The sequence below is a fragment of the Fundulus heteroclitus genome, unplaced genomic scaffold (assembly GCF_011125445.2).
Source record: "Fundulus heteroclitus isolate FHET01 unplaced genomic scaffold, MU-UCD_Fhet_4.1 scaffold_282, whole genome shotgun sequence".
NCBI classification, from domain to species: Eukaryota; Metazoa; Chordata; class Actinopteri; order Cyprinodontiformes; family Fundulidae; genus Fundulus; species Fundulus heteroclitus.
In genome coordinates this window covers 158,374-183,462 of record NW_023396692.1, presented here as the reverse complement: position 1 = coordinate 183,462, position 25,089 = coordinate 158,374, and the positions used below count along the sequence as shown (strand labels likewise).

At 40.3% G+C, this 25,089-nt stretch overlaps 1 protein-coding gene across 1 annotated transcript; it reads left to right on the top strand.

Annotated features, from left to right (window-relative positions):
- Positions 1–418: 418 nt before the first annotated feature.
- On the top strand, positions 419–14,277 carry LOC118559427 (GTPase IMAP family member 9-like). The gene is made up of 3 exons (XM_036130146.1): positions 419–425; positions 11,520–12,344; positions 14,258–14,277. Exons 1-3 carry the CDS (start codon positions 419–421, stop codon positions 14,275–14,277), a joined length of 852 nt encoding a protein of 283 aa, XP_035986039.1.
- The last annotated feature ends 10,812 nt before the right edge of the window (positions 14,278–25,089 follow it).

Here is a 25,089-nt window from a genome sequence, read left to right as displayed (position 1 = left end):
CTCGAGCAACCAGTGACTGTAAAAGGCTTCTCTCTCCCCGGAGCTGAACAACCATCCTCAGGCGGGTCCGCCTACCCACGGTCCGCCGGCCCTCCTTTGTTCTCCTCTCCCGTCTCCCGCATTCTAAGAGGTCAGTGGTTATTTTCCCTTTTACACATCAGCCCCGAAGTGTTGGCGAAATAACTCACCTGCTTGTTCCTCTCTCCAGACTCTCCCGGCCAAGGACGCTGAGGACAGTCCCACAGCGCGCAGCTGTCTTTTTTTCGTTTGAATAAACAAAACAAAGCACCCTCTGTCTGGTTGAATTCTGGGTCCTTTTGCTCCGTCGTGACACAACACTGTCTTTAAGTTCAAAGTTTTCTCAAAAACCCAACAACTGACAACATGGTCTTCACACTGCTTTCAAATCATCTTCGTCATGGCACGTAAGTAACTTTTAGTTCCTATAATTTGTCGGTAAAAATATACAAATAACAACAGCACTTGTAATTTAACATTGACAAATGATTTCCTGTATTCTCCTGATCTTTTGTCCGTCTACCCCACTGCCATTTTGTTTTACCCCGAACATCTTTTATTGAAGCCATGTTAAGATTTTCATTAACATTCTGTGATAGATTAGTATTGTTTTATATATATATATATATATATATATATATATATATATATATATATATATATATATTAGTGCTGTCAAACGATTCAAAATTTTAATCGCATAATGTCGATAGTTAACTTGAGATTAATCGCATATTTTATCCTTTTATTTCTGAAAGTGTAATAGCCTGTTTGGGCATTTTAATGTGCAATTTTGCAATAAATGACACTAATAAAATACATGATTGTACAAAACATGCATTTTTTCAAGCACTTTTCAGAATTGGAATGAAAACATTCTGGTGCCAAATGTTAAACTCTGGACTATAATGGCTAAATGACTAATCATGACGCCCTGATGTTTACACCATGTGTAAACAAATGTGTAAATAAATACCTGTTTTCATGCCGATATATTTTTTTGCCTCTTAAACAAAGCTAGACATGGTATTATGCATAAACATATAAATTAATAAAAATTGTACATTTCAAAGAAGTCATAACTTTTGTTCATTTCTTCACTCTCTCACACATCTAATTCTGAGCTTTCACACCAACAACAATAATTTCTTTGAATATTTTTTGCTTGCTGTTTATATCCATATTCATAGAGTTTAAGCCTGGAAGAAGGTTTTTAAATTTCCAGGTCATTCCAGTCTTACACTTTGCTTGCAACTGGGTAGGAGCTTAGTACCCTGAATGAGACTGTTTAGCAACTGTTTAGTAACTCCAGGTACTTCGTTTGGCAACGTAATTCAGCCTTAGTTTGTCAAATACAGAGAAAAACAAATTTTTAAGCATTAAAGTACGGTTTATGGGTTGGGGTTTCTGCAATTTTATCAATGTGTAAAAGCTCATCTTCAGAACCAATGTCTGATAAAATAGTGATCTGCACCATGTAATCTACTTTCAGCAGTTATCACCGGTTATTGCACCGTAAACTGCAGAAAATACGTGCTCTGTCTGCCTTTACTACCGTCGGGTCCTATGGCGGAGGGATAGTTCAGCTGGATAAAAAGTGTGGGCAGTGCAGGCAGGTCTCATAATAGCCCAAATAAGCGATTTCACTTTCAGAAACGTGCCCAAAAAAAAAAAACGCAAACCCGTGACTCATGAAATTTAGAAGCGCTTTTAGAAAAAAAAAGCCCAAAGTCGCATGTGTCCGAGGGTGGGTCTGTTTTGCTACAGCGCGGCGGGGGGGAAAACATTAGGGAACGGTGTGTGTGTTTTGACACGACGCGCGATTAACGCCGACAAAAAATTGTCCGGCGTTAAAATGGGTTTGCGTTAACGGCGTTAATAACGCGTTTAACTGACAGCACTAATATATATATATATATATATATATATATATATATATCTATATATCTATATATATATATATATATCTATATATATATATCTATATATATATATATATATATATATATATATATATATATATATATATATATATATATATATATATCTCTATCTCATGGTTTTGAGGTGTTTGGCCCACATGCAGACACAGTCGAATACAGAAACAGTTTTAGGATGTTTATTAAAGGCTCCACTATGACTTTGCACACAACATGAGCAACAAGCGAGGACAGAAGGATTGCACACAGCATGAACGGCAAGCGAGATCGGAATGTCAGATCGGACTGCAGGGAAAAAAGGGAACAAGATTTAACTTGTGGAGCAGAGTTAGTAGAGCTCGTAAATACAGAATAGTAGCTTTACCATTTGCAAATGTGTGTGGAGAGTTGTGTGTCTGTATCTCGATTTGTGTGTGTGCAGTGGGATTTGAAAATGTGTAAATAAATCTGTAAATGTGTGAGGAGATTTGTGTGTCTGTACAACAATCTGCAAATGTGTAAAACTATTTGTGTGTAATGCGTTTTGCAAATGTGTAAAAAAAATCCACAAATCTGTATTCGGATCTGCAAATGTGTACTGAGATTTGCAAATGTGTACTAAGATTTGCAAATGTGTAGATCAATCTATGAGCACACACAGAGACACTTCTGTCTGAAGTATTTTCGCTTCAAGACCCAGAAATATAAACAAATCATTGGTTACAAGTCAAGCGGTTTTTCGGTTGGCGCTCTTTACACACGTGATTTTTGCTACACTTCTGCCGCGTGAGATGCACAAATGCGTGGAAGGATTTGTATGTGTATTTTCTCAATTTGTAACCCCTTGCGCAGGCTCACAGGCTCAAAGGCTCACATGTTGCCCTGAGCGCAGGCTCACAGGCACACAGGCTGCCTCTTCCGGCTGTGGGAGGTCACGTGACTTTCAAGGATTGTACCAAAGCGTGTTGCTTCCAGGCTGATAAGGCAATTTGTCATAACTATATAACTTTCTCCCTTTAACGGCAAAGGTTTCTTGTTTTAATGAGAGACTTATCTTGCTAAAACCAGATAATTGTCTCCTCATAACAACGCAACATAACCTGGCATCAGCTCGCGGGATATTTGAGTGTCATGGAGAAGAGGAGAGATGGAGGGAGATTATTTCTTTTTTAAGAAGTCATCATTTGTCGGAGGAATATATTTCTGCACTGAGGAGTGACAAGGTAAGTCATGCATATACAGTAAGTCCTCTACTTGAAATTTGATCAATTCGGCAGTAATTATTTATATTTAACAACTATGCTCTGGATACACCTACAGCCCTGGGGTCCGTTCTTCGTACGTCGCTAACTCAGTTAGCAGGATTTCATTGTTGACGATTTGACATGATCTTGGATCGTTTGGTTCTTCGAAAGACTTCCTGCACTTGTCATAGCAACATGTGCGCCAGCTTAAACCTGCTCGAGAGCAGGCTTATTTCATGTAAACAAGATTAGATCACGGCTGTATAAGCGGAGGAGATAGGGAAGTCTGCCGTAGCCATGTCCATTTTTACGACAGCAACCTGTTGCGGAAGGTGCAAGAATAATTTCAGAGTTTTTTCGAATTAATCGCGTATTGCGCAATAGACAGGATCCTTTAGCGCAGCGCGACAGTGTAATTGAAGAGAGATTTTTCTTGGTGGCTGTTATAAACAGACAAACACATCATTTAACATTGGCTTTTAAAGAGGAAAAAGTGGTGTTGGAGCCATAAATCTAAAAATATTTAAGTTATTTGTATGATGGTTTGCTTTTTATTTTTATCATATTCAGTAAGAAGATTTGTTCGGGCCATTTTATTGTGAAGTTTAGTTTTACTTTGAAAGGCTTGCTTCCTGTCGAGCCGTATATTGTATTAGAAAAAACTATGGATGGATTATCTAGACACGGAGCAATACAGTTTTACCGTGTAAACTGTGGATGACTTGGAAAAGGAAGATTTTCATTTTTTATGGATAAAGATTTTTTTTGTTAAAATTCCCAGTTTGCACGTGTCCTTTTACTTCCCGTCTCTAAGGAATGACACTGAAATGTGGATCTCTTGACATAACAAGTGCCTTTTTAAAATAAAGTGTAATAATTAAAGGCTACCATTTTGTAGAATATTCTTGTATTTCACTTTTACTTGTCCCCATGTTCTAGTGGGTCCCGTGAAGGCTCTGATATAAAAGAACAAAGTAAATATATTATTAAAATTCATACTGTAGAAAGTGATAGAAACATCTACCATGGACAGTATTTACGCATTAATTTGTCTGCCGCGTTTTGCCAGCCCTCTCTCCTGGCTTTAACAGATTTTGAGGTGTTTTAATTTATGACTCAAATTCGGCATAACCTTCCAAGCTCTTGTTCTGCTTGGGAGAAAAACTGTGGGCGTTCTTTGGCCATGCTGAACAGCCAATAGCAGCGCTGCTGATCATTGTTTCTACTATCGATACATTTCCCCTTTTAAACAAACGCATGAACGCGCAGTTGTCTCAGATAACTCAATCCAGCCATACTAATCGTAAACAACAGGTGTGTTGGAAGAACCCAGTTAGCCGGATCATGATTAGCCGGATGAAATCATCTTGGATGTGTCATTTGATCTCGGATGTTTTAAGCAACGTACGAAGAACGGACCCCTGTAGTACAGTCTCTGGCTCTGTTTACACGGTGAAAAACAGGTTTGTGTTGCTTTTGTACTCTCCATTTACACACTACAAGGTTTAACTGTTGCTTAGGGGGGCTTTCAGCTATAGCTGTGGGTTTATTTACAACAGTTTGCAGCCGAAACAGTCCTCCGCCAGCCGCTGTTTTCTTCTTCTGGGCAATTTGACGCAGAGCTTCAAAAATCACAGCGCTACTAGTGGTGCGGCATGGGAATTACACCGTTTAAGTACTCTGTAAACAGGGCCTGTGACTGTAAATGTACCTATGCCTTTATTTATTTAAATTAAATATAATTTACATTTGACACTTGTTAGGCTAATTAAAAGTATGTGTATTCTAGTGAGGCTAGATAAAGCTACATTTATCCATATTTTATTGTGTCAAAACAAAGTGATGAATACAGAGCTTTCTAATGTGACTATTCACAAGCCAGTAAAGGACAGCTATTTATATCAGCTCCATTAATAAACCCAGTCAACTACTGCTTTATGCTTTAATAAGGAGAAAAGCAAAAACTGATAATCGATTATCATTGCTGCAAATTCAAAAGTTAATATCAGAATTTATCAATAAAAGCGCCTGGCAGCAAGGCACAACTGTTCTCAGTTTATTTGTTGTTGCATTTGGTTTTTTCTGATGTCTTTAAACTTACTTTAAAGACATCAGAAAAGAAAACAAATATTAATCAACAACATTGTTGCATTGCAGTCTAGGTTTGAGTGATTCAACATTGATCCAGTCTAACTTTTAATCACAATTTTAATCAGCAGCTATTCTCCTTCTGATGGGAATTCTGTAAAAGTACTTTTTAAAATTCCCATAAACAAAACCATTAAGGTAGGTGGACCAGGTTTAAGATAGCTACATTAAAAATACAGCCAGAAAATCATGAATGTTCTCTTTTACATCTTAGAATGCCTGTCCCTTTGATCTGACAATTTAAAGACTTAAAAAGTTTGAATTTTCTCACATTTAGTAGAAGTAACGTGCTCAATATTTAGAAAGAATAAATTAATTGTTATTTTTACCTTTGTTTAAAATAAAAAACTTGAGAAAAAAAAAAAACGATAACAAAATCTCTGTGTTTACAGGTTGGCATCTCTAAAGCTGAATACATGGATGGTGCTGTCCAAAAGTTACTGCTGGATATTTTCTTCCAGCAGTAACAGAGGGGGTACCACAGGCAGAATTCATATAGACATGGAGACAGAGAATGGTACAATGAAAGACATTCAAAGATTTTTGCGTCTTGATGACAACTATCCTGAAAACTTCTTCATTGTGGGATCCAGCACCCACAGCCAGCACATCGACAGCTGGTGGGATTTCTTAAGGAAACGTTGTGCACAGTACTGGATGCACCTTTTTAAAAAACTAAAGAATACAGATTACTTTACTGGTGACTTCTTGGATAAGCAGCCAATTCTGCTTACCTGATTAAATATCACCGAGGTATGTTTGAATATAAAAGATGAATACTATATGATACATCCTTTTAAATATGAAGTATGTACTTTAAGAACTTGTTTATTTTCTTGTCTTTCAGGAAGAACTCTAAAAAGTGGTTCACTTATGAAACATCATTCGTAAGATTAGAGATGCAATTGCTCCAAGTGGCCGGTCCTACATAATGTATACCTGGGGTGTCAAGCTCCGGTCCTCGAGGGCGTGTCCTGAAACTTTTAGAGGTTTCCTTGGTCCCACACACCTGAATCAAATGGCACAATTAGCTCCTCAGTATGCAGTCAGGTTCTTCAGAGTCCTGGTAATTATCTGATTATTTGACTCAGGCGTGTTGGACCAGGGACATATCTAAAAGTTGCAGGACACCGGCCCTTGAGGACTGGGCTTTGACACCTGTGAACCCTTCCACAGCTTTTTGGTGAACAAGATCATCTCAAACAGGTTTCTAAGCAAGCGGCAGAAACTTGCACAGTCCAACGTCTTCAGAGGACCATTCACGTGTGATGAGACAGTTCGAACTATCATACCTTCTGATGACAGAAAACCTTCATGCACACATGAAACAATTGAGTTATGCTTATTTTTAAGAGCTTGTATACGCACAAACCTGTGACATTTTCTTGTAAAAAAAGAGTTTGTGGAGCAAATGACCTTGTGAGCCTGTCCAGAATGAGCCTGTCACTTTTCCACACAGTCAGAAATAGGCAGCTGCATACCTCACAACCAATAAAGGACAAGCAGTCAAAGACATACAGATGGAGGAAAAAAGAACAGACCTCTGTTTTCTTTGATTCCCATGTACTTAAATGTTTCATCATGATGTACATAACTTTTTGAATTTTGTTGCTAGGTTTTATATTTTGTGTGATTCTTGTTGTGCATGACAGCAAATATATGCTACTACATATATTAGGACAATAACAAGAAATTTAACTTCACATTTGCCCTGTAATCTGTCATGTAGGACAAAATGTTTAAATGACACGTTCTGTAAACCCCACCACTGCTCCTCATATTCAAGACATACTTTTTATATTTATAACAGCAAGACTCTTATAGTTCTGTTACTGAACAGTGAGACCCAAGTTATGTACTGTTTGACAATGATGATATGGTCGAATGAGATGAAAAATAAAGTGCCTATGCTTACGTTAAATATGAAAACTTTTAATGAATCTTTGGTAAAAAACCCATTACAAAATGAAGCGTTATGGTTTGTGATCAAACCAAGTCATTCTTTCCTTAGAAAAACATTATATTGCAATGTTACATCAACTCACAGAAGAACATTCATTAAAAGTACCTTTAACAGGTGCTCTGAAAGATCCTTTTGAAAGGAAGTTCTCTACCTCCAGAAGATGACCTAACTAGAACATGATCTATGAATATTAAAATTAATATCTCAAAATCGAACATGAGAAAATCCTTTTACATACGACAAAAGTCTTTGTTAGAAATCTGGGCACTATTGCGCTCAAAGCATTTATCAATTTTACAATCAACTTTGAAGAATATAAAAGAAAAATAATGCCCTATGGAAAGAAAATGAAAATAAGTACAGTTTAAACACATGCTTCAAAATTTTTTACCTTAAAAGAAGCTTAATAGCAACAGCAATGATTTGACTTCAAAAACTTGTATTTCACAATGTTGGAGTAATCTTTTTAATCAGTATTTTTGCTCTATCTTTATCGCAAAAAACAAAAGCTAACAGATTCTATTGTAGCTCACTTCCATATGTTCCTGAAAACACATGACAATTTTGAGTCAAATGGTAAACTTTCTTTTGAAATATATTACATAGTGGTATTACCTGAAACCAAAAATATTTTAGATCAAATTGGACTTTTTCCATGAAGATTTGCATGAAAAGAGTTTTTCAAGCAATGTCTGTCGATGCACATCTCTTTCACCTTTTCCTTGATACTCGGAGCAAAATCTCTAGGTGGCAATTCTGTCAGCATAGGTGGGAACGTAGATGGCCAAGCTCTCATCCATGCTTGCTATAGCTGATATGTCAGTCTACAAGCACAATGAAACTGTGGTTAATATAAAAAAGAAATAAACTAAAAAGACTTTTAAGCACATGATTATTAATCTTTACAGCAGGATATATGATAATATGTAATGAATCCGAGGCAGGGGACCCAGAATTCAACTAGACCAGCAGAGGTTCAGAACAAGCTCTTTAATAACTGTTTCAAGGACTGGAACAAAAAAACAAAAGGGCAGTACAAAAAACAAACAGAGCTACCGGGCAGGTATGGGAGGAACAGGGTGGCTCAAAATCTCTGGAGAAATGGGGGGAAAAAAACTACACAAGTTAAAACAAAAAGTTTGTTGGAGAAGACTCACCCCGAAATCAACAAGACGACCTAGCACTGATGTCTGGTCTCAACAGTTTATTTGGAGTTGGAAGCAGGTGAAACCGGTGAGAGGTGATTGCTGCAGGTGTGCAGAGTAAGTAATTAGACCAGACATCAGTGCTGATGCTCAAAACAAGAACAGATCAAAAACCAAACGTAAAACAATAACTGCAAAAGAAACCTCAAAACCCACACTATGACACAAACCAAACTAAGACAGAACCTAAACTAAAAAGCCGACAGGGCAAGTGGACATAACAGGATGAACTAAACAGTAAACAAGCTAAACAAGAATCTAGACAAGACAAAACTCAAAGCAGCCAGAGAGCCTAAGGTAGGAGAGTAAAATAACTTAATCTAATAAACCAGAATATTACATTATATGCATGACATGTTTTAAAAAAAAATAAACTGCTTATCCTTATCTCTATATCTTTTTGTCAGCCTATCTCATTAACATCCATGAAGAACATTTGCAGTCACAGGCCCTGTTTACAGAGTACTTAAACGGTGTAATTTCCATGCCGCACCACTAGTAGCGCTGTGATTTTTGAAGCTCTGCGTCAAATTGCCCAGAAGAAGAAAACAGCGGCTGGCGGAGGACTGTTTTGGCTGCAAACTGTTGTAAATAAACCCACAGCTATAGCTGAAAGTCCCCCTAAGCAACAGTTAAACCTTGTAGTGTATAAATGGAGAGTACAAAAGCAACGCAAACCTGTTTTCACCATGTAAACAGAGGCAGAGACTGTACTACAGTGCTGTAGGTGTATCCAGAGCATAGTTGTTAACTATATTTAACTGCTGAATTGATCAAATTTCAAGTAGAGGACTTACTGTATATGCATGACTTACCTTGTCACTCCTCAGTGCAGAAATATATTCCTCCGACAAATGATGACTTCTTAAAAAGAAAAAATCTTCCTCCGTCTCTCCTCTTCTCCATGACACTCAAATATCCCGCGAGCTGATGCCAGGTTATGTTGCGTTGTTATGAGGAGACAATTATCTGGTTTTAGCAAGATAAGTCTCTCATTAAAACAAGAAACTTTTGCTGTTAAAGGGAGAAAGTTATATAGTTATGACAAGTTGCCTTGTCAGCCGTCTGGAAGCACAATCCTGGTACAATCCTTGAAAGTCACGTGACCTCCCAGAGCCGGAAGAGGCAGCCTGTGAGCCTGCGCTCGGGGCAACCGAAAAAAACCGCTTGACTTGTAGCCAATGATTTGTTTATATTTCTGGGTCTTGAAGCGAAAATACTTCAGACAGAAGTGTCTCTGTGTGTGCCTACAGATTGATCTACACATTTGCAAATCTTGGTACACATTTGCAAATCTCAGTACACATTTGCAGATCTGAATACAGATTTGTGGATTTTTTTTTTTTACACATTTGCAAAACGGATTACACACAAATAGTTTTACACATTTACAGATTGTTGTACAGACACACAATTCTCCTCACCCATTTATGGATTTATTTACACATTTTCAAATCCCACTGCATATACACAAATTGAGATACAGACACACAACTCTCCACACACGTGCAAATGGTAAAGCTACTATTTTGGCCCCATATCCGTCGTATTCATCCGCCCCGCTCTCAACGTCTGATTGACCGGGGAAGCTATGAGTCCTCAGGCTGAGTAGGATTTGGGAAGGCTGGTTCTCCTTTGCCGGAGGGAAGTTGTGAGTCCTGAAGCTGTGAATCTTCCTCCTGGGTCTCTAACAGAGACAGCATGGCAGGAAGCCTGGAATTCTTATCCCATAAGAAAAAGTACTCGGGGCCGCCTTTCACGCCTCCGTGGGGCCTGGACCAGTCGACGGTATGCCTCTTTAGACCGGTGAATAGACTCTCGCTGTCTCTTTGGGAAGAGGATTCAGGGGTTGGCGGGGATGTGGGTGAAGGTGGGTGGTATGGCCCCGGGAAGAATTTGTCACTGTCCAGGGAGCCATGCTGCGATGATGTTGAAGCGGTTGAAGCAACTGAAGCGGCTGAGGGAGACGGTGGTGGAGTAGGATCGCTATCCAGCCGCAGAACGTCAAACTGCTGCCCGTGTAGTTCCTCATGGTTTCAGATGTTAGAAGTCTGGTCAGTGAAGTTGGATGGAGTCCCAATCAGCCTGCTCGGCTGTTTTTATACTGAGAAGGGGGGCGTGGTTAATTTTGAAGGGGCGGTATTGGCTGTTTTGAGGGGGGCGGGTCTAAAAAGCGAGCGCTTTCTTGATCGCCAAAATGTCTCTCCAGTTGCGACAATTGCGAAACAGCGTTGAAATCTGGTCTGCTATTGCAGTCATCTTGTCATGCCACGCATCAAAGGGAATGGCTACAAGATTCTGAACACGCCGCAGTCTGAATTATAATAGTCAAGCACCAAAATAACCAGGATTGTTTTATCTTGAGCCTTTCTCAGACTTGCACGAAAAAACCATCGGCCGGTAACCCCCGTCTTTGATTGCCATGTTGCAGAGAAGATCCTATTTGTTGAACCTGCGTCAGTCAGGGTCAGCGCCCGCTTGCAGGTCTTAGCGACGGGTGAATCCATGATTCCGTCATTGGTTTCTTGATTCACAAGAAACCAATGACGGGGTCTGCTGCGTTCGAGTTTTCGGGGTCTAGTCTGCGGAGCATGATGAGTCTCAGAACAGCCCAATCGTTTGATGTTAGCATGCACAAGGAGTGGATAGTTTGCAGCTTGTCGGTTCCTTTATTCAGCTGATAGATACACATGTCGCCGGTTTCATACTTGAAGACGTACCCCCGTTTACCGCAAGCTCCATAGGGTTCCAAAGACCATTCTTCTTGCAGAGGTAGGGTCGGAGGCATCTGAGTTCTGCATAGAGACAGCGTAGCCTTGTGAGGGGAATGATCAGGCCGGAAATGATCAGGGCGGAAATGGGGGGGGGGGCTTGATAAGTCATCCATCAACTCGATTAATTAAAATTTGACATAACATGCATCCTATAGTTTTTTCCACAGGATATACAATTTCTGCATGTCTAAGATCTAGTATGTTCTACATTCTGCCAATATTTAATTGGATATCTTATTTTCTTCTAGGATCAAATGAAACAAAGATTGTCCTACTGGGAAAAACTGGCGTTGGGAAGAGCAGCCTTGGCAACGCCATACTGGGAGACAGTCTGTTTGAAGAAAAATTATCTCCAACATCTGTTACAAACAAGTGCAACGCAGGATCTAAATATATCAACGGAGAACATGTCACAGTTATTGACACTCCTGGCATCTTTGACAACACATTGAAGGAAGAGGATCTGAAGGCTGAGATGATAAAGTGTATCAAACACTGTGCCCCCGCGATTCGTGCATTTCTCATTGTGCTGAGAGTGGTGGACCGATACACAGACCAGGAGAAGGAAATCATTCATAAGATCAAGCAATATTTCTCAGAGGAAAGCCTGAAACATGCTGTGGTTGTGTTTACACATGGTGACCAGCTCCTAGAAGGGCAGACCATTGATGAATTTGTTAAAAAGAGTAAAGATCTGACAGAGCTGGTGGGGATGTGTGGTGGCAAGTGCCACGTTGTTGATAGCAAGTACTGGAAAGACCAGCAGGATGGAAACAGGAGCAACAATCTTGAAGTGGAGAAGCTTCTCAAAACAATTGAAACAATGAAACACAATAAGGGCGTCTACACTAACAAGTTACTTCAGTTAGTAGGGAAAGAGAAAGGAAAATGGCCAGTGGGGCAGATTTTAAAAATCACAGCTGGAATCACAGTTGGAGCATTGCTGGGAATGTTAGCTGGTGCCACGGTGTTAGTTACACCCTTTTGTTTTGTCACCGGGGCAGCCATTGGAGCAGTGGCTGGAGGTGCATTGGGGGGGACTGTAGCTTACAACACCAGATCAATAATAGAAGGTGCGCATGTAACAGCTAGAATAATAGTCGAGATAGTTGAGAACATGATACAAATCAAATGTGCAAACAATTCCTTTCAAGCAGAGGATTTAAAAAAACTTTGTTAAGATAAGATAAGATAAGCTTTATTGATCTCACATTGGAGAAATTCACTTGCCACATCGGCTCATAAGAGAAGGTGCAAAGTAGGAAAGGTGCATCAGTTATATACAATGAATCTTCATATATACAGTGGATCAAAGAAAAGGAGAAAATAAGAATAAAAAAACACAACAAGAAATAACAATAAAAATACAAAAAGAAATAGGACTGGGCAAATGATGTCTTATTTACATTCACAGTGATATATATATATATATATATATATATATATATATATATATATATATATATATATATATATATATATATAAATATATATATACATACATACATGTATTGACATATATTCAGGTGGTGATAGCAGCAGAAGTAACTTCTTCATGATTATTGCATGGGTTATAGCGCAGTGTATTAAATAGATTATTGCACATTAGTTATTGCACATCACTTATTACAGTTATGGTTACAGTTATGATCACAGTTACAGTGCAGCATTGTATAATCTGATAGCAGCAGGAATAAATGACCTGCGGTAGCGCTCCTTTTTACTGACAGGATGTCTAAGCCTGTCACTAAAGGAGCTGCTCAGCTCCTCTACAGTCTGGTGCAGGGGGTGGAAGGTGTTGTCCATGATGGATGTGAACTTGGACAACACCCTCCTCTCAGCCACTTCCTCCACAGAGTCCAGAGTGCAGCCCAGGACAGAAGTGGCCTTCCTCACCAGCTTAAAGCTTCAAATAAAAAAATAATTAAATCACAAGTGGAAGATGCTGGAGACTGTCCATTTGTTTTTTATGTTTAAGATGTTTTTCTTCATGGAGGGATAAAACTGGAAAATGAATGAAAACTTTAAAGCAAACTATAAAATAAATACAGTAAAATGATTTTATAATTAAAATTTTATTGTTTTTTTCTACTTATGAGAAACTGTTCCAAGTGCTTGATATCATGAGGCTACTTATAAAATGTTTTCAAAAGATTGTTTAAGTAAATAATGTAAAATCAATGAAGTAGATAATGGCTATTTAAAATTAAATGAGCTATGATTTTTGCCCAACCAATCTTTTTGAAGTGACCAAGGTCTGAAATGTAGCTTCAGATTATATACTGTACTCTGTAAATTGATTGTGTAAAGTTTTTCGTTTTACGCCAGCGCCGTTGTTCGGTTTTCCCCATTAAATGCAGCACCGTGACTTGCTTGGTAACATCCCAGTCCGCTATGTTGAGTTGAGCAGACAAGTGCACAGAAGCTCCTCATATTTGATAACACGGTGACTCAGTGAAACCAGTGTTCACCACTGTACGTGCAAATTTACAGCACTGAACACCGCACAGGGCAGCTGGAGATTTCGTAGTCTCCACGGTCGATCCAAACACACCATTAGGCACCGACAGCAGACAGGTAGGTTGAACTGTGCTGTGGATGGCTAATGGAAGGAGTAGATGATGTGGTCCAGGAGATAAGCGCCTCGGTGCATAGAGAGCTGCAATCAGCAGTCTGTATGAGTACTTGTGTTGGTTTCGCAATTTGTTCCTGCAAGTGGAGAACAGAGGATTATAGACCGCCAGGCTTACAGATCTTTGAAACTGTCATACTCACGGTTCTAGGTGCAGGTTGTGTTGGTCTGGGTTCTTCTCTCTTCCTCTCTGCAGAGTGTGACATGGGCAGGTGTTCTCCATCTCCATTAATTAGGTGATCTACATAAGAAGCTGAAACCAGGAGGAGGGCATCAGTTCCTTATCGCTTCCTGCGTGGTACTAGGCCGACTCCAGCCGTTTTGACCTGTTCTGTGTATCTGTTTCCCTCCTAGTGATCCGGATCCTGACCTGAGTGCCTCCAAGCTGTAGTTTTCTGGAACGAGGAAATAAGATAAGATAAAATAGTCATTGGAGAAATTCAGTTGTCACATCAGCTCAATAGTCAGTCAAGAGTAAGGAGAAGGTGCATCAGTTATATACAGTGTATCTTCCTACATACAGGGGATAAAAAAGAAAATGAGAAAAAAATAAGAATAAAAAATCGGTGTAAGCATATGATGTCATGTGTACTTCCTGGTTATATACACATACACACACACACACACACACACACACACACACACACACACACACACACACACACACACACACACTCACATATATATATATGTATTGACATATATTCACTTGGTGATACCAGTAGAAGTTACCTCTTTCAGGATCATTGCATAGGTTAAATAGATTGTTGCACATTAATTATTGCCCAAAGTTATAACAGTTGTGGTTACAGTTATTGATAGCAGCAGAAGTCACTTCTTTCAGGATTATTGCACAGGTTATCGCACAGTGAATTAAATAGGTTATTGCACATTGGTTATTGCGCATTAGTTATTACAGTTATGGTTACAGTTACAGTGCAGCATTGTATAATCTGATAGCAGCAGGGATGAATGACCTGCGGTAACGCTCCTTTTTACAGGCAGGGTGTCTAAGCCTGTCACTAAAGGAGCTGCTCAGCTCCTCTACAGTCTGGTGCAGGGGGTGGAAGGTGTTGTCCATGATGGATGTGAGCTTGGACAGCACCCTCCTCTCAGCCACTTCCTCCACAGAGTCCAGAGAGCAGCCCAGGACAGAAGTGGCCTTCCTCACCAGCTTATTCAGCCTCTTTCTGTCCCGTTTTCCCTTGCTTGGGCCCAGCAGACGGCAGCGTAGAGAAGAGCTGAGGCCACCACAGAGTCATAGAAGGTCTTAAGCAGGGGCCTGCTCACTCCAAAGGACCTCAGCCTCCTCAGGAGGTGGAGGCGGCTCTGGCCCTTCTTATACAGAGCATCTGTGTTATGAGTCCAGTCCAGCTTATTATTGATGTGAACACCCAGGTATTTGAAACTCTCCACACTTTCTATGTCCTGCCCCTGGATGTTCACAGGTGAGTGAGGTGGGGGTCTTCTCCTAAAGTCGATCACCATCTCCTTGGTCTTACTGGTGTTTAGACACAGATGGTTTTTCTCACACCAGTCCACAAAGTCCATGATGACCGGCCAGTACTCCAGCTCGTTCCCCTCAGACACACAGCCCACAATGGCCGAGTCATCAGAGAACTTCTGAAGTTGGCAGCTGTCCGTGTTGTAAGTAAAGTCCGAGGTGTAAAGGGTGAAAAGAAATGGAGACAGAACGGTGCCCTGGGGGGCCCCGGTGCTGCTCCAGGTGGGTGAGCGCCCGCTGCAGCAGGTAGATGATGGCATCCGCTACTCCGATGTTGGGCCGATGGGCAAACTGCAGCGGGTCCAGGGTGGGGCTGACCACGATGCGCAGGTGAGCTAGGATGTGGCGCTCCATGGTCTTCATCAGGTGGGAGGTCAGGGTGACTGGTCTGAAGTGGGCTGGTTCTCTGGCGTGCGGTGTTTTGGGAACCGGTACCACACAGGAGGTCTTCCACAGGGTGGGGACCACCTCCAGGCTGAGGCTCAGGTTGTAGGTGTAGCAAAGGACCTCAGAGAGCTAATCTGCACAGGTCCTCAGCAGCCTGGCGGGGATGATGTCCGGTCCTGCGGCTTTTCTCTGTTTAAGCCTCATCAACTGCCCTCTCACCTGCATTGGTGTGACTGTGAGGGGGGAGGAAGGCAGGAGAGGTCTGAAGAATCAGCGGAAACGTGGCTGCTAACCTCTTGCTCTGTGCCCTGGTGTCTCCAGAGAACTGCTTACCTGACTAGCCGCCCTGGAGAAGTTCTGCTCTATGCCCTGGTGTTGCTACGAGGCCTGCTAGCCGAGCAGCATTAAGCTTGTGGACCACTTTGAATATCTCGTTATGCTGTCTGGCCTTACAAACGCCCCTGCTGTCTTTCAAGCTATCATTAATGATGTTCTTAGGGACTTCATCAGTTTGTTTTTATCTAGACGATGTTAGGATATCAACAAGGTCAAGTGGAACGAGCTGTTTATCCCAGAACTGCATGGCACACTTACATGGCACTGACCCAAAAGATTGGCACATATCTATCAGATACCACCCCGGAGGTGACACAGTTTCCCTGCTGATGTCACAGTTTGGATGTGTACCGCCCCTGTATGGGTGTGTCCCGAGATCCCCATATAATGTTTGTGTGATGAGCACTCGAGGCCTTCCTGCCGATCAGGGGCCCATCAGCGCTGGTGTGACTGTAACTATTTATCTGTCTTTACGTAGATAAAATATAACTAAAAGCATACTTGTCTGTTTTATGCGTCCTACATTCAAGGTAATAAGTAAGTGGGGGTCGCCTGACTGGGTAAAACGAACTGGGTCCACCGAGGGTGCTTCACCGTAGACGGGACACGGTGAAACAGTAACAAATTGGTGTTTCCACCCGGACCCAAAAGGCGGCGTACCACCTTCCGTTTTCCGGCCAGGACGTCATTCCGGAAGAAAAACACACAGCCTGCGGCCGCATAAAAGGTAAGGAGATTTCATTCATCTCCTACTGTCTTTTTCTTACTGGAAGGGCCGATTTTTGTATTCCTAAAGGCAGAGAAGTGTTTGAGGATAATTGTTTGCAAACGTGTCGATAAGAACTTGGGATTTGCGTGCGGTCACAGAGGTGAAAGTCCGGGAAACCTTGGCCAGGTTTCTGAAAACACTGTGAACCTTGAGAATTTAGGGTTTAAAAGGTCCCCTTGTTAGGCACAGAGGAAAATACGCGTTCCTCTGTGTGTAGCATAAAAGCGGCCATTTTGACAGGCACGCCATTACGCGTGGCTTCTAAAACATTGTGTAGCCTAGAAAATGTGGGTTTAGAGCTCCCTTATTTTCCGCGAGGACGAACATAAAAAATTTCATTTTTGCGGTAATATAAAAGCAGCCTTTTTCGAAAAACGAGCGGGTATGAGATTGAGAGCAAGACCGGAGGTACCTACTGAGTTGAATAAAGATTGGCCAGAGAGTGTGTGTGTGTGTGTGTGTGTGTGTGTGTGTGTGTGTGTGTGTGTGGGTGTGTGAGACACGTTACTACACTGAGCCTTTGGAAGTGAAGACCAGGGTGCACCTGTTCAGGTGACATATAACCTGCTCATCCTGAGTACACTGGCTCATTGAAACTGCTGTGTAAAAACACAATAATAAGGCATATAGGAACATAATAAGTTTTGGTGTCTGAGAGATAAAAAATAAGCTCTCATTGGACCGGGGTCAGGACGCTGTCCCAGCAGGTTGGCCAAGACGTGTGAGTGCTGGAATGGCTGAGAATCAGGTAGAAAATTAGCTCCAGGGGGGTTCTTTAGGAACACTGCTGGAGACAGGAAAAGGGAGCATAATGGCAAGCTTCCCACACAAAGATGCTGAAAACCATTTAAAACAATTTGAGGAGTGGTGTGAAAAAATGAGGGGAGATGGGGGTTTTGGTGATACAGAAGGACCTCCACCCGAAGCCCAAATGTGCACTTACTATTTGCAAATGTTAAAAAATAGACTAGCCCGAGCACAAGTAAAAACGGCTGATGCTGGTGAGTTTGCCAGAGAAAAATGCCAAAAAGAGGAAATCAAAATAGCAGGCTTGATAAAACTAACTGAACATTATTTCAGCATTTGCTTATCAGGCCTCGACAAACAACAAGAGAGTGAAAATCTGCAGGGGGTAAGGGAATCATCTTCTTTCAAACAAGAAGGTAAGTACACAACCCCTGTTATTCCAGAGATGTCTGCTTCTGGTGCAGCCGCTGTTATGCAAAACAATCTGTGTGGTGATAGTGCAGAACTGTTATCCAAGGCCAGGAGTGTGGTGACTTCATCAGACCCTTCGGTGCAGGTGCCTGGTATGGAGTTATGTGAGGGACAGGTAAGCTGTGACGCAAGACCGATACATGGAAAAAGTAGGTTAGAGGGACACAAACGAGACCAGCTGCGGGTTGCGATAGAACAAGTGGTAAGACACGCTCTTAAAACTGCAGAATCAGATGACACAGATGTTATGAAAATCTATGACATACGCGAATACAGGGAGAAAAAGGGCCCGAGATATAATCTGCATTCTAACAAAACTGATCTTTCTTTACCTGCAACAAAACAAAGTGTGCAACTGCCATTGTTTCAGACTCACAGTGCTACAGGACAGGTGAATGCAGCTGGTTACAGCCCTCTTTCATGTGCGGACAACGTTCATCTGAGGCACATGTTCCCTGATCCAAGGAAAGGGGCGCACCTTTGGATCAAAGCATTCTTGAAGATTTTAAGCGGGTATGTATTGGCTATTGGTGATGTGAGGACTAGCTTATCAGCATACCTGGAACCACATGAGGTACATGCGGTTGAAGTTTCTGCTGGAACTGACGAACTAGGAGCAGCTGCCCCTCTGGCCCCGGTGGCACGGCAACTTTGGAGCACACTGAGGGCGTTTTATCCGGTAAGTACGGATTCTGGCCTTTTAAATGACACTACACGTTATGCAGGGGAGACGGCTTTAGCATATGTGAACAGAATGTTGAAAGTATGGGAAGACCAGACGGGCTCTTGCCCGTTATCAGTCACGCTGCAGCAACTCTTTAAACAGGCAATGTTAGAAGGTCAAACAGAAATTGTTAGGACGTACATGGACAGAATGGTTGCGGGTTATGATATGCCTTTAGATCAATGGATGGCTGCTTTGGTACATCAGCTGAATATGGATGAAAAGAACATGAAGCAACTTAGCAGTGATTTAGAGAAGTTAGAACAACAACTCTTAGCTGAACAGCTAAAACAGCTGAGAGACAATCAAAGCAAAAGGAGGAAGAAGAAGAATGTTGCAAAAGCTAAGATGGTTATGGCCCCGACACCTGTGTGTGGTTCAGACCAGTTTGTGGGATCCCTCCCTCCAGATGTCCCATTTCAGATGTATCAGAGACCTCCATGAGGACAAATTCCAAGCAGAGATACACTGCAGTACAGAAAACATAGAAAGGGACCAACCAAAGATTATGATATGCCCTTGTGCTGGACGTGTGGTTACCCAGGGCATTTTGAAAGAAGCTGCCCTAACCGTCGTTAGGATCTGACCAGCCCTTCCTCCCTGTCAGAAGTAAAGGCCTGCTTGTGTTTGTTTGTCTGAATGTCGTCAGTTCTATGTTACTGTATGTATGTATTTGTGTATCGTATGTAACTAAACGTTCGTCTGTGTGAAGTAATGTTCATGGTTTCAGAATGTTCATTTGGTTTGGGAGAACTGCAGCTCCGTAATTCAAATGACGTTTTTAATCATGAACTATGTTAACTAAAAGCTGAAGAAAGGTATAGAGAGGTTTCAATAACACAGTTTGTTTTCTTCCCACATTAAATATCTGGCCAAATCAAATTGTTACACTGAGATATGCTAACGTGTCTTAAACAGAAAATATCCCAGAGCTGTAGGAAATACTTGGGACTGGGGATAAAGGTTTTTTTTAGTTTGGAGCTTAATTATGCATTACAGCAAACAGAGGCGTTGGGGCTGTATTCAGTTATGCAATTAGATTGCGTTTGGCTTGTGTTTGTCAATGAATTCATGACAGCTGAAATAATAACAGAGTAAAAGCTTTTATATTGTAATTTTAGAACATTAATAAAATGGCAAACAACATATGGGGAGCATATGGGAGACTGTTTGGGAGAAATGGAACCGGATGGGATATGTTTAAGGGGAGATTTTTAACTAAGGATTTTACAGCTGCTAAAGAGAAGAATTTAAGAGCATTAAGATATACATGATTTTTGATTTAAATAGATGAGACAAACTGTGCTTTAAACAAACTGTATGGGACTAAATATGGTTGCTTTTCTAAGGCTTCTCTATTAATTTATTTTATTTTTTTTTTACTTGGGATTTGAATGCAACTAATGAGAAATTTTGAAAAGCGTCAAAATATCAGAAGGCCACGTTACATGCGTCATCAGTTACAAAATCATCTGATGTTATTAGTTATGCTGAGCTGAGGCAAGCTTCAGAGGGTCAGTTTAACCTGAAGCAGGACAAACGATATGATAAACAAATCTGACCATGATGTAAACATCTGAATGTTTATGGCAAGGCTGGGAGCACGCAAAGTATGTCAGAGGGAAAAAATAAAATAAAGCCAGCTTGTGAAGGGTTAGATTCTACTTCTAATCTCTTTGTTTTTGAGTAGCCTTCTCAATGTGCTGAATTATGGGGAAAACTCTTATCATGTATAGAAAAACACCAGAAGCTCAAAAGCCTGAAAGAGAAAATGGTTGCTTTAAAGTTTCACCCTTGACCATTTAAGATTGAAAAGCATTAATAACTAAGTTTGCATGATCGTAAGAGCTAGAAAGAAATCAAAAGAATGCTATAAGATATTGGAACACACATAATGCACTCCTTGGGAGACTTTTTACTTTCAGGTTTTTATTGTTTTGTGCATTTTTGATTATTTCTCTGTTAAATGATTCCTTTGCTTTAATTTTTGCATCACCAGTGGCAAAAAAGTGACAACATTCAAGGTTGTTCGGCAGATTATTTAAGAAAAGGAGAAGTTTTAATACAAAACGCTGAAAGAAAAGGAACGAGAGATTCCTACCTCCCCTGGACCAACCGAGAACTTAGACACATCACGTTAAGAACCAAGACACTAAAAAAGACCAGGTTTTCTTTTGTCACCTAATACACTAACAGAATTGTTTTTCTCTGAGTTACTTCTTTCAGATGATGTGAGATGAAACTGTAAAGCCACCTTTGTTCCAACAGAAGACTCTGGAAAGTGAGCTCTTTCAGGCCGTATGGTAAGAAGTCATGATCTAAAATGGACGTGCAGGGATTGACAAAAGTGACTAAATTATGCTAAGTTTAACAAACTTATGACAGGTAATATTGAGACCTTCTAGGCAAGGCAAGGCAAATTTAGTTATAAAGTACAATTCAGTATTCAGTATCCTTCTAGCAGTAAGAAGGTGGCTTTGGAAATTGTTCATGTACCCCTTCCCACTGCTGCCCTCTCTACTGACTCACATTAACATTTCTATCCTGTTTTCTGCTTTTTTCTTGCAAGGAAACCTGGTCATATATAATTGGAATGTGCTAACGGAGAGATTTTAGTCTCTTTTCTTAGGCATTCTCAGAGATAAGTTAGTACCAAGCGGTGCCACAGTGGTCCAGGGGACGGAGAGAAAAAGGTGATGTACTTGACTCCTGCCTAATCCAGTTTTTAATCAAATTTTGGACAAAAAATCAGTAATTTTTGCAGAAGCTGCATAGAGGTTTAATGGGGAATGTGATGCTAGGGGGTTAAGAGAAATATATTTTTGATTATTGAACTTATACAAAGAGGTTGAACTATCTGTAAAAATATTTTGCTTGGATAAATTTTGTAAGGGATCAAGATCTGGGGTAAAGGTGAAGAACTTTTAGAATAGTTCGTTTCAGGGGGAACGATGTGGTTGATTTTGTTCTGAGAAAGTTTTACTGTAATTTTTGTTTAAATTTTTTTTTTCAACTGATGTACACTACACTACGGATGAAGATGGACAATTCTTGTATTAGACAATTTGATTTTGGACAAAATCCATATTGGCAAAATGCTGGCAGAATTCCTTGTGGTTTCAGACACAACGATTGGAGAAAGAAGATTCATGGACAATGATCGTCCTGGAACGATGTTGTGCTGTTGAACTGAGACATGAGGACTGAAAATGGACAACTAATTGTGGGGGCAAAGACAGAGGCATCGGATAACCTTCAATGGACCGCAACACGAAACAAAGATGAGTTGGCAGACACCCCTTCTGCATTTCACATCAGATTTTCCTGCACATAATCAAAACACAAAACACACATTAGAAACATACACATTGGCGGATGCGCTTAGAAGAAAAACTTAAAGATTAAAAGCAATCAAGATTATTATTAAACCCCTAGGATGTTAATTGTTTTAATTGTTTGGTACTGGTCTGGAAACAAAGCTGGTAGAGTTCGCAAAGATAAGAAGGATTTTCTTTTACTTTTCTAACAGAGTTTTTATTTAAATCATTTAAAATACATATAGATATGTTTTGGAATTTTATTAACCCCACAAGGGGTTTTGAATAAGATTCAAAGAGGCACCTTTAAGATGCAATAAGCTTCATAAAATACATCATGCATGAGGAGAAATAGGGGGGAACCGCTAAAAGACATCCATTTTGCACAAAAATATTAAGTTACGTGATGAAAGCATGGAGCATCTTAAGAAATTATGCTAAACCTAAACAGGTTCGACAACGTATGAATATTGGTGATTAAAGCAACAAGTGGGATACATAGAGGGGCCGTTTAATCGTAAAAGGAAAATGGATAAGAACAATGTATGCAATTCAGACGACAGGAAAAAAAATAAATAAATAAAAAATACATCTACATCAATGAGCGATAATTATGATCATGAAAAGACTAGTGGGCGAAAAAGTTAAAGTAGGCATTACAGCAACAGTTAATAGCATAAACGAATGAACGAACGAGTGAGCAAGCTAATTTTTCAATATAAGCAGAATAAACTCTAAACCTTTTAACCTTGTTCAAGCGAAGGAGAAATTGTGAGCACAACATTTACTGGGTATCTTAAAGTAAGCAGAGGCGCAACTAAGAACATAATAATTAGGATGTAAAGCCCCACAAAGGTTAAGGACTTAAATGGATAAAACTGCGAGTTTAGAATAATGCCTTATTCTAATAAATAACTTGGGTAAATTAGGGATTAAAGCACCAGTGTAAATAGTTTGGAATTGTACGCAGTTACCTAAAAGGTTTGAGGAGACTTAACAACTATCTGTTTGAACACAAAATAGCACAATAGTTGTTCTTTAACTAGATGTTAAAACATCCAGAAGAAAAAAAACCCACATAAACATAGTTTAGCCATCTATTAACCTAGAGGTCTGTTAGACCAGGATAATCTAACGATCGTCCTCTTGTACATGTAGAAAAGTAATGAGGTCGATTAGATTTGTTGGACATTTGATATCTGGTCAGGACAGCAGAAGCGACTCCTGGACACAAGATGATGATAGGAGGATAACAGCTTCAACATGATATCAATGCATGAAGGTTGGCTCTGAGGAACATCAGAGCTGCAATGGCATCCGACAGTGAAACTTCTGCTGTGCTAAAAAACATCTTGAACAGGACTATGCATGACTGCTTTGCTTCACAGGTGATGGAATTCAACTACAAGGTTTCACGAACATGACATGGAAAGGTTGGCGTTCAGGAAACGCACCTAGAGCACACTCTTGGACTCTTTGGGGTAAATGGGCTGTAAAGGGGGATACTTAACAGGAGATAAACTGAAAGCCTGGGCTTACGACGAGAGACATTTCAGACAGGGGGTGTGGACACCCAGGAATTGCTGCTGTGGTTTGAAAATGTCAGAGATTTGTCGCAGGTGGTGGAGTGTTTCGATGACCCAGGCGCTTGGAACCAGGTTGAACAAAGGAGACGACGTCGTGTTCCCACAGGGATTACCTGTAACCTAACACTGACAGTGAACATTTTTGTTTTTGGGTTTGCTGGGGTTGCCAAAAGGAGCATCGGAGATGACTTTCTCTATCCTGACCAGGTTCACACTTAAAATGCAAAAAACAAAATGATAGAGGCCTAAACAAATACGGACACAGAGAAGTGTTTATACAAAGAATTCCACTATTCGTCAATTTAAGGTGCAGATACTAAGGCTAAACAAAGAATTAGAAGAAGGGCAAAACTTAAAGCTGATCATTTACCAATGGGTGGTCAATATTTAAGAGGGTTTAAAGGAACTGCACAATTTCTTCAATAATCACAACAGACAGTGATTGATGAAACAAAAAAGCAAATTCTAAAATGGGAATTTTTAATCTGCTGGGACAGGACGGTAATAATAATAAATGAATGAAACTGTAAGAAAATCACTCGGAGTAATGTCTGCTTAAAGTTTTTCAAGGATAAACTAAACACATGAGAACAAGAACTAGATACTTGTTAAAGGGTTGATTTACTTGGGGATAAAATTATGCTTTGAAGTATTATCTATTAAACTAATGTTGGAGGACTGACAAAGGTTTAAAGTCTCATAAAATATCTATCTAGAGCAGTATGGAGCTTCCTACATGGTCAGGGGGCGATGTGTTTAATAAGCAACAATGAGTTACTGCTCACAGCATACTACAGTTTAAAGGTTTGTTTCAAACAAGATTCAAACAGGGGGACATAAGATAAAACCAGGGTTGTTTACAAAAGCTGTTTGTTAAAACAAGCAGAAGTGATTAAAAAATCAAGAATTAATGGGGTTACAATTGCTCTTCGCTTTAGGTGAAGGGCGCATTCAACTACAAGTCTTTTGGGTTGATGCACGTCAGGCTGAAACTGATTCACAGAACTGCTTCCTGTCTCCACCCTGGGCTACGCCCACTTCCTGAATAGTAACCAATCACAACTCCGTGTGCCCGAGGGGCATGCACACACTTTTTTCTCTTAGCTGAGCTTTTCAAAGTAAGATAATAAGTACATAGGGCTGCTTCTGATTAATATCACAACATTATTCTGCAAATATATATAGTAGAGCTTTCTTTTACAAACTTAAGGGTTTTTCTGTTGGGCTTTTTAGAAAAATGTTAAGTATTTTAGAGCTGGTTCAGTAAGAAGTTTCTGAAAGGTTTTAGTACAATTCCCTGTGTGCTAGATAAATTGAGATGAACCGTGTCACAGTAGCCATGAAA

What these genes read in the sequence shown, in the direction of transcription:
- LOC118559427 (XM_036130146.1), top strand. An exon ending in CACCAGATCAATAATAGAAG is followed by an intron (nt 12,345 to 14,257) that starts GTGCGCATGTAA and finishes TTTCCCTCCTAG; the next exon opens with TGATCCGGATCCTGACCTGA.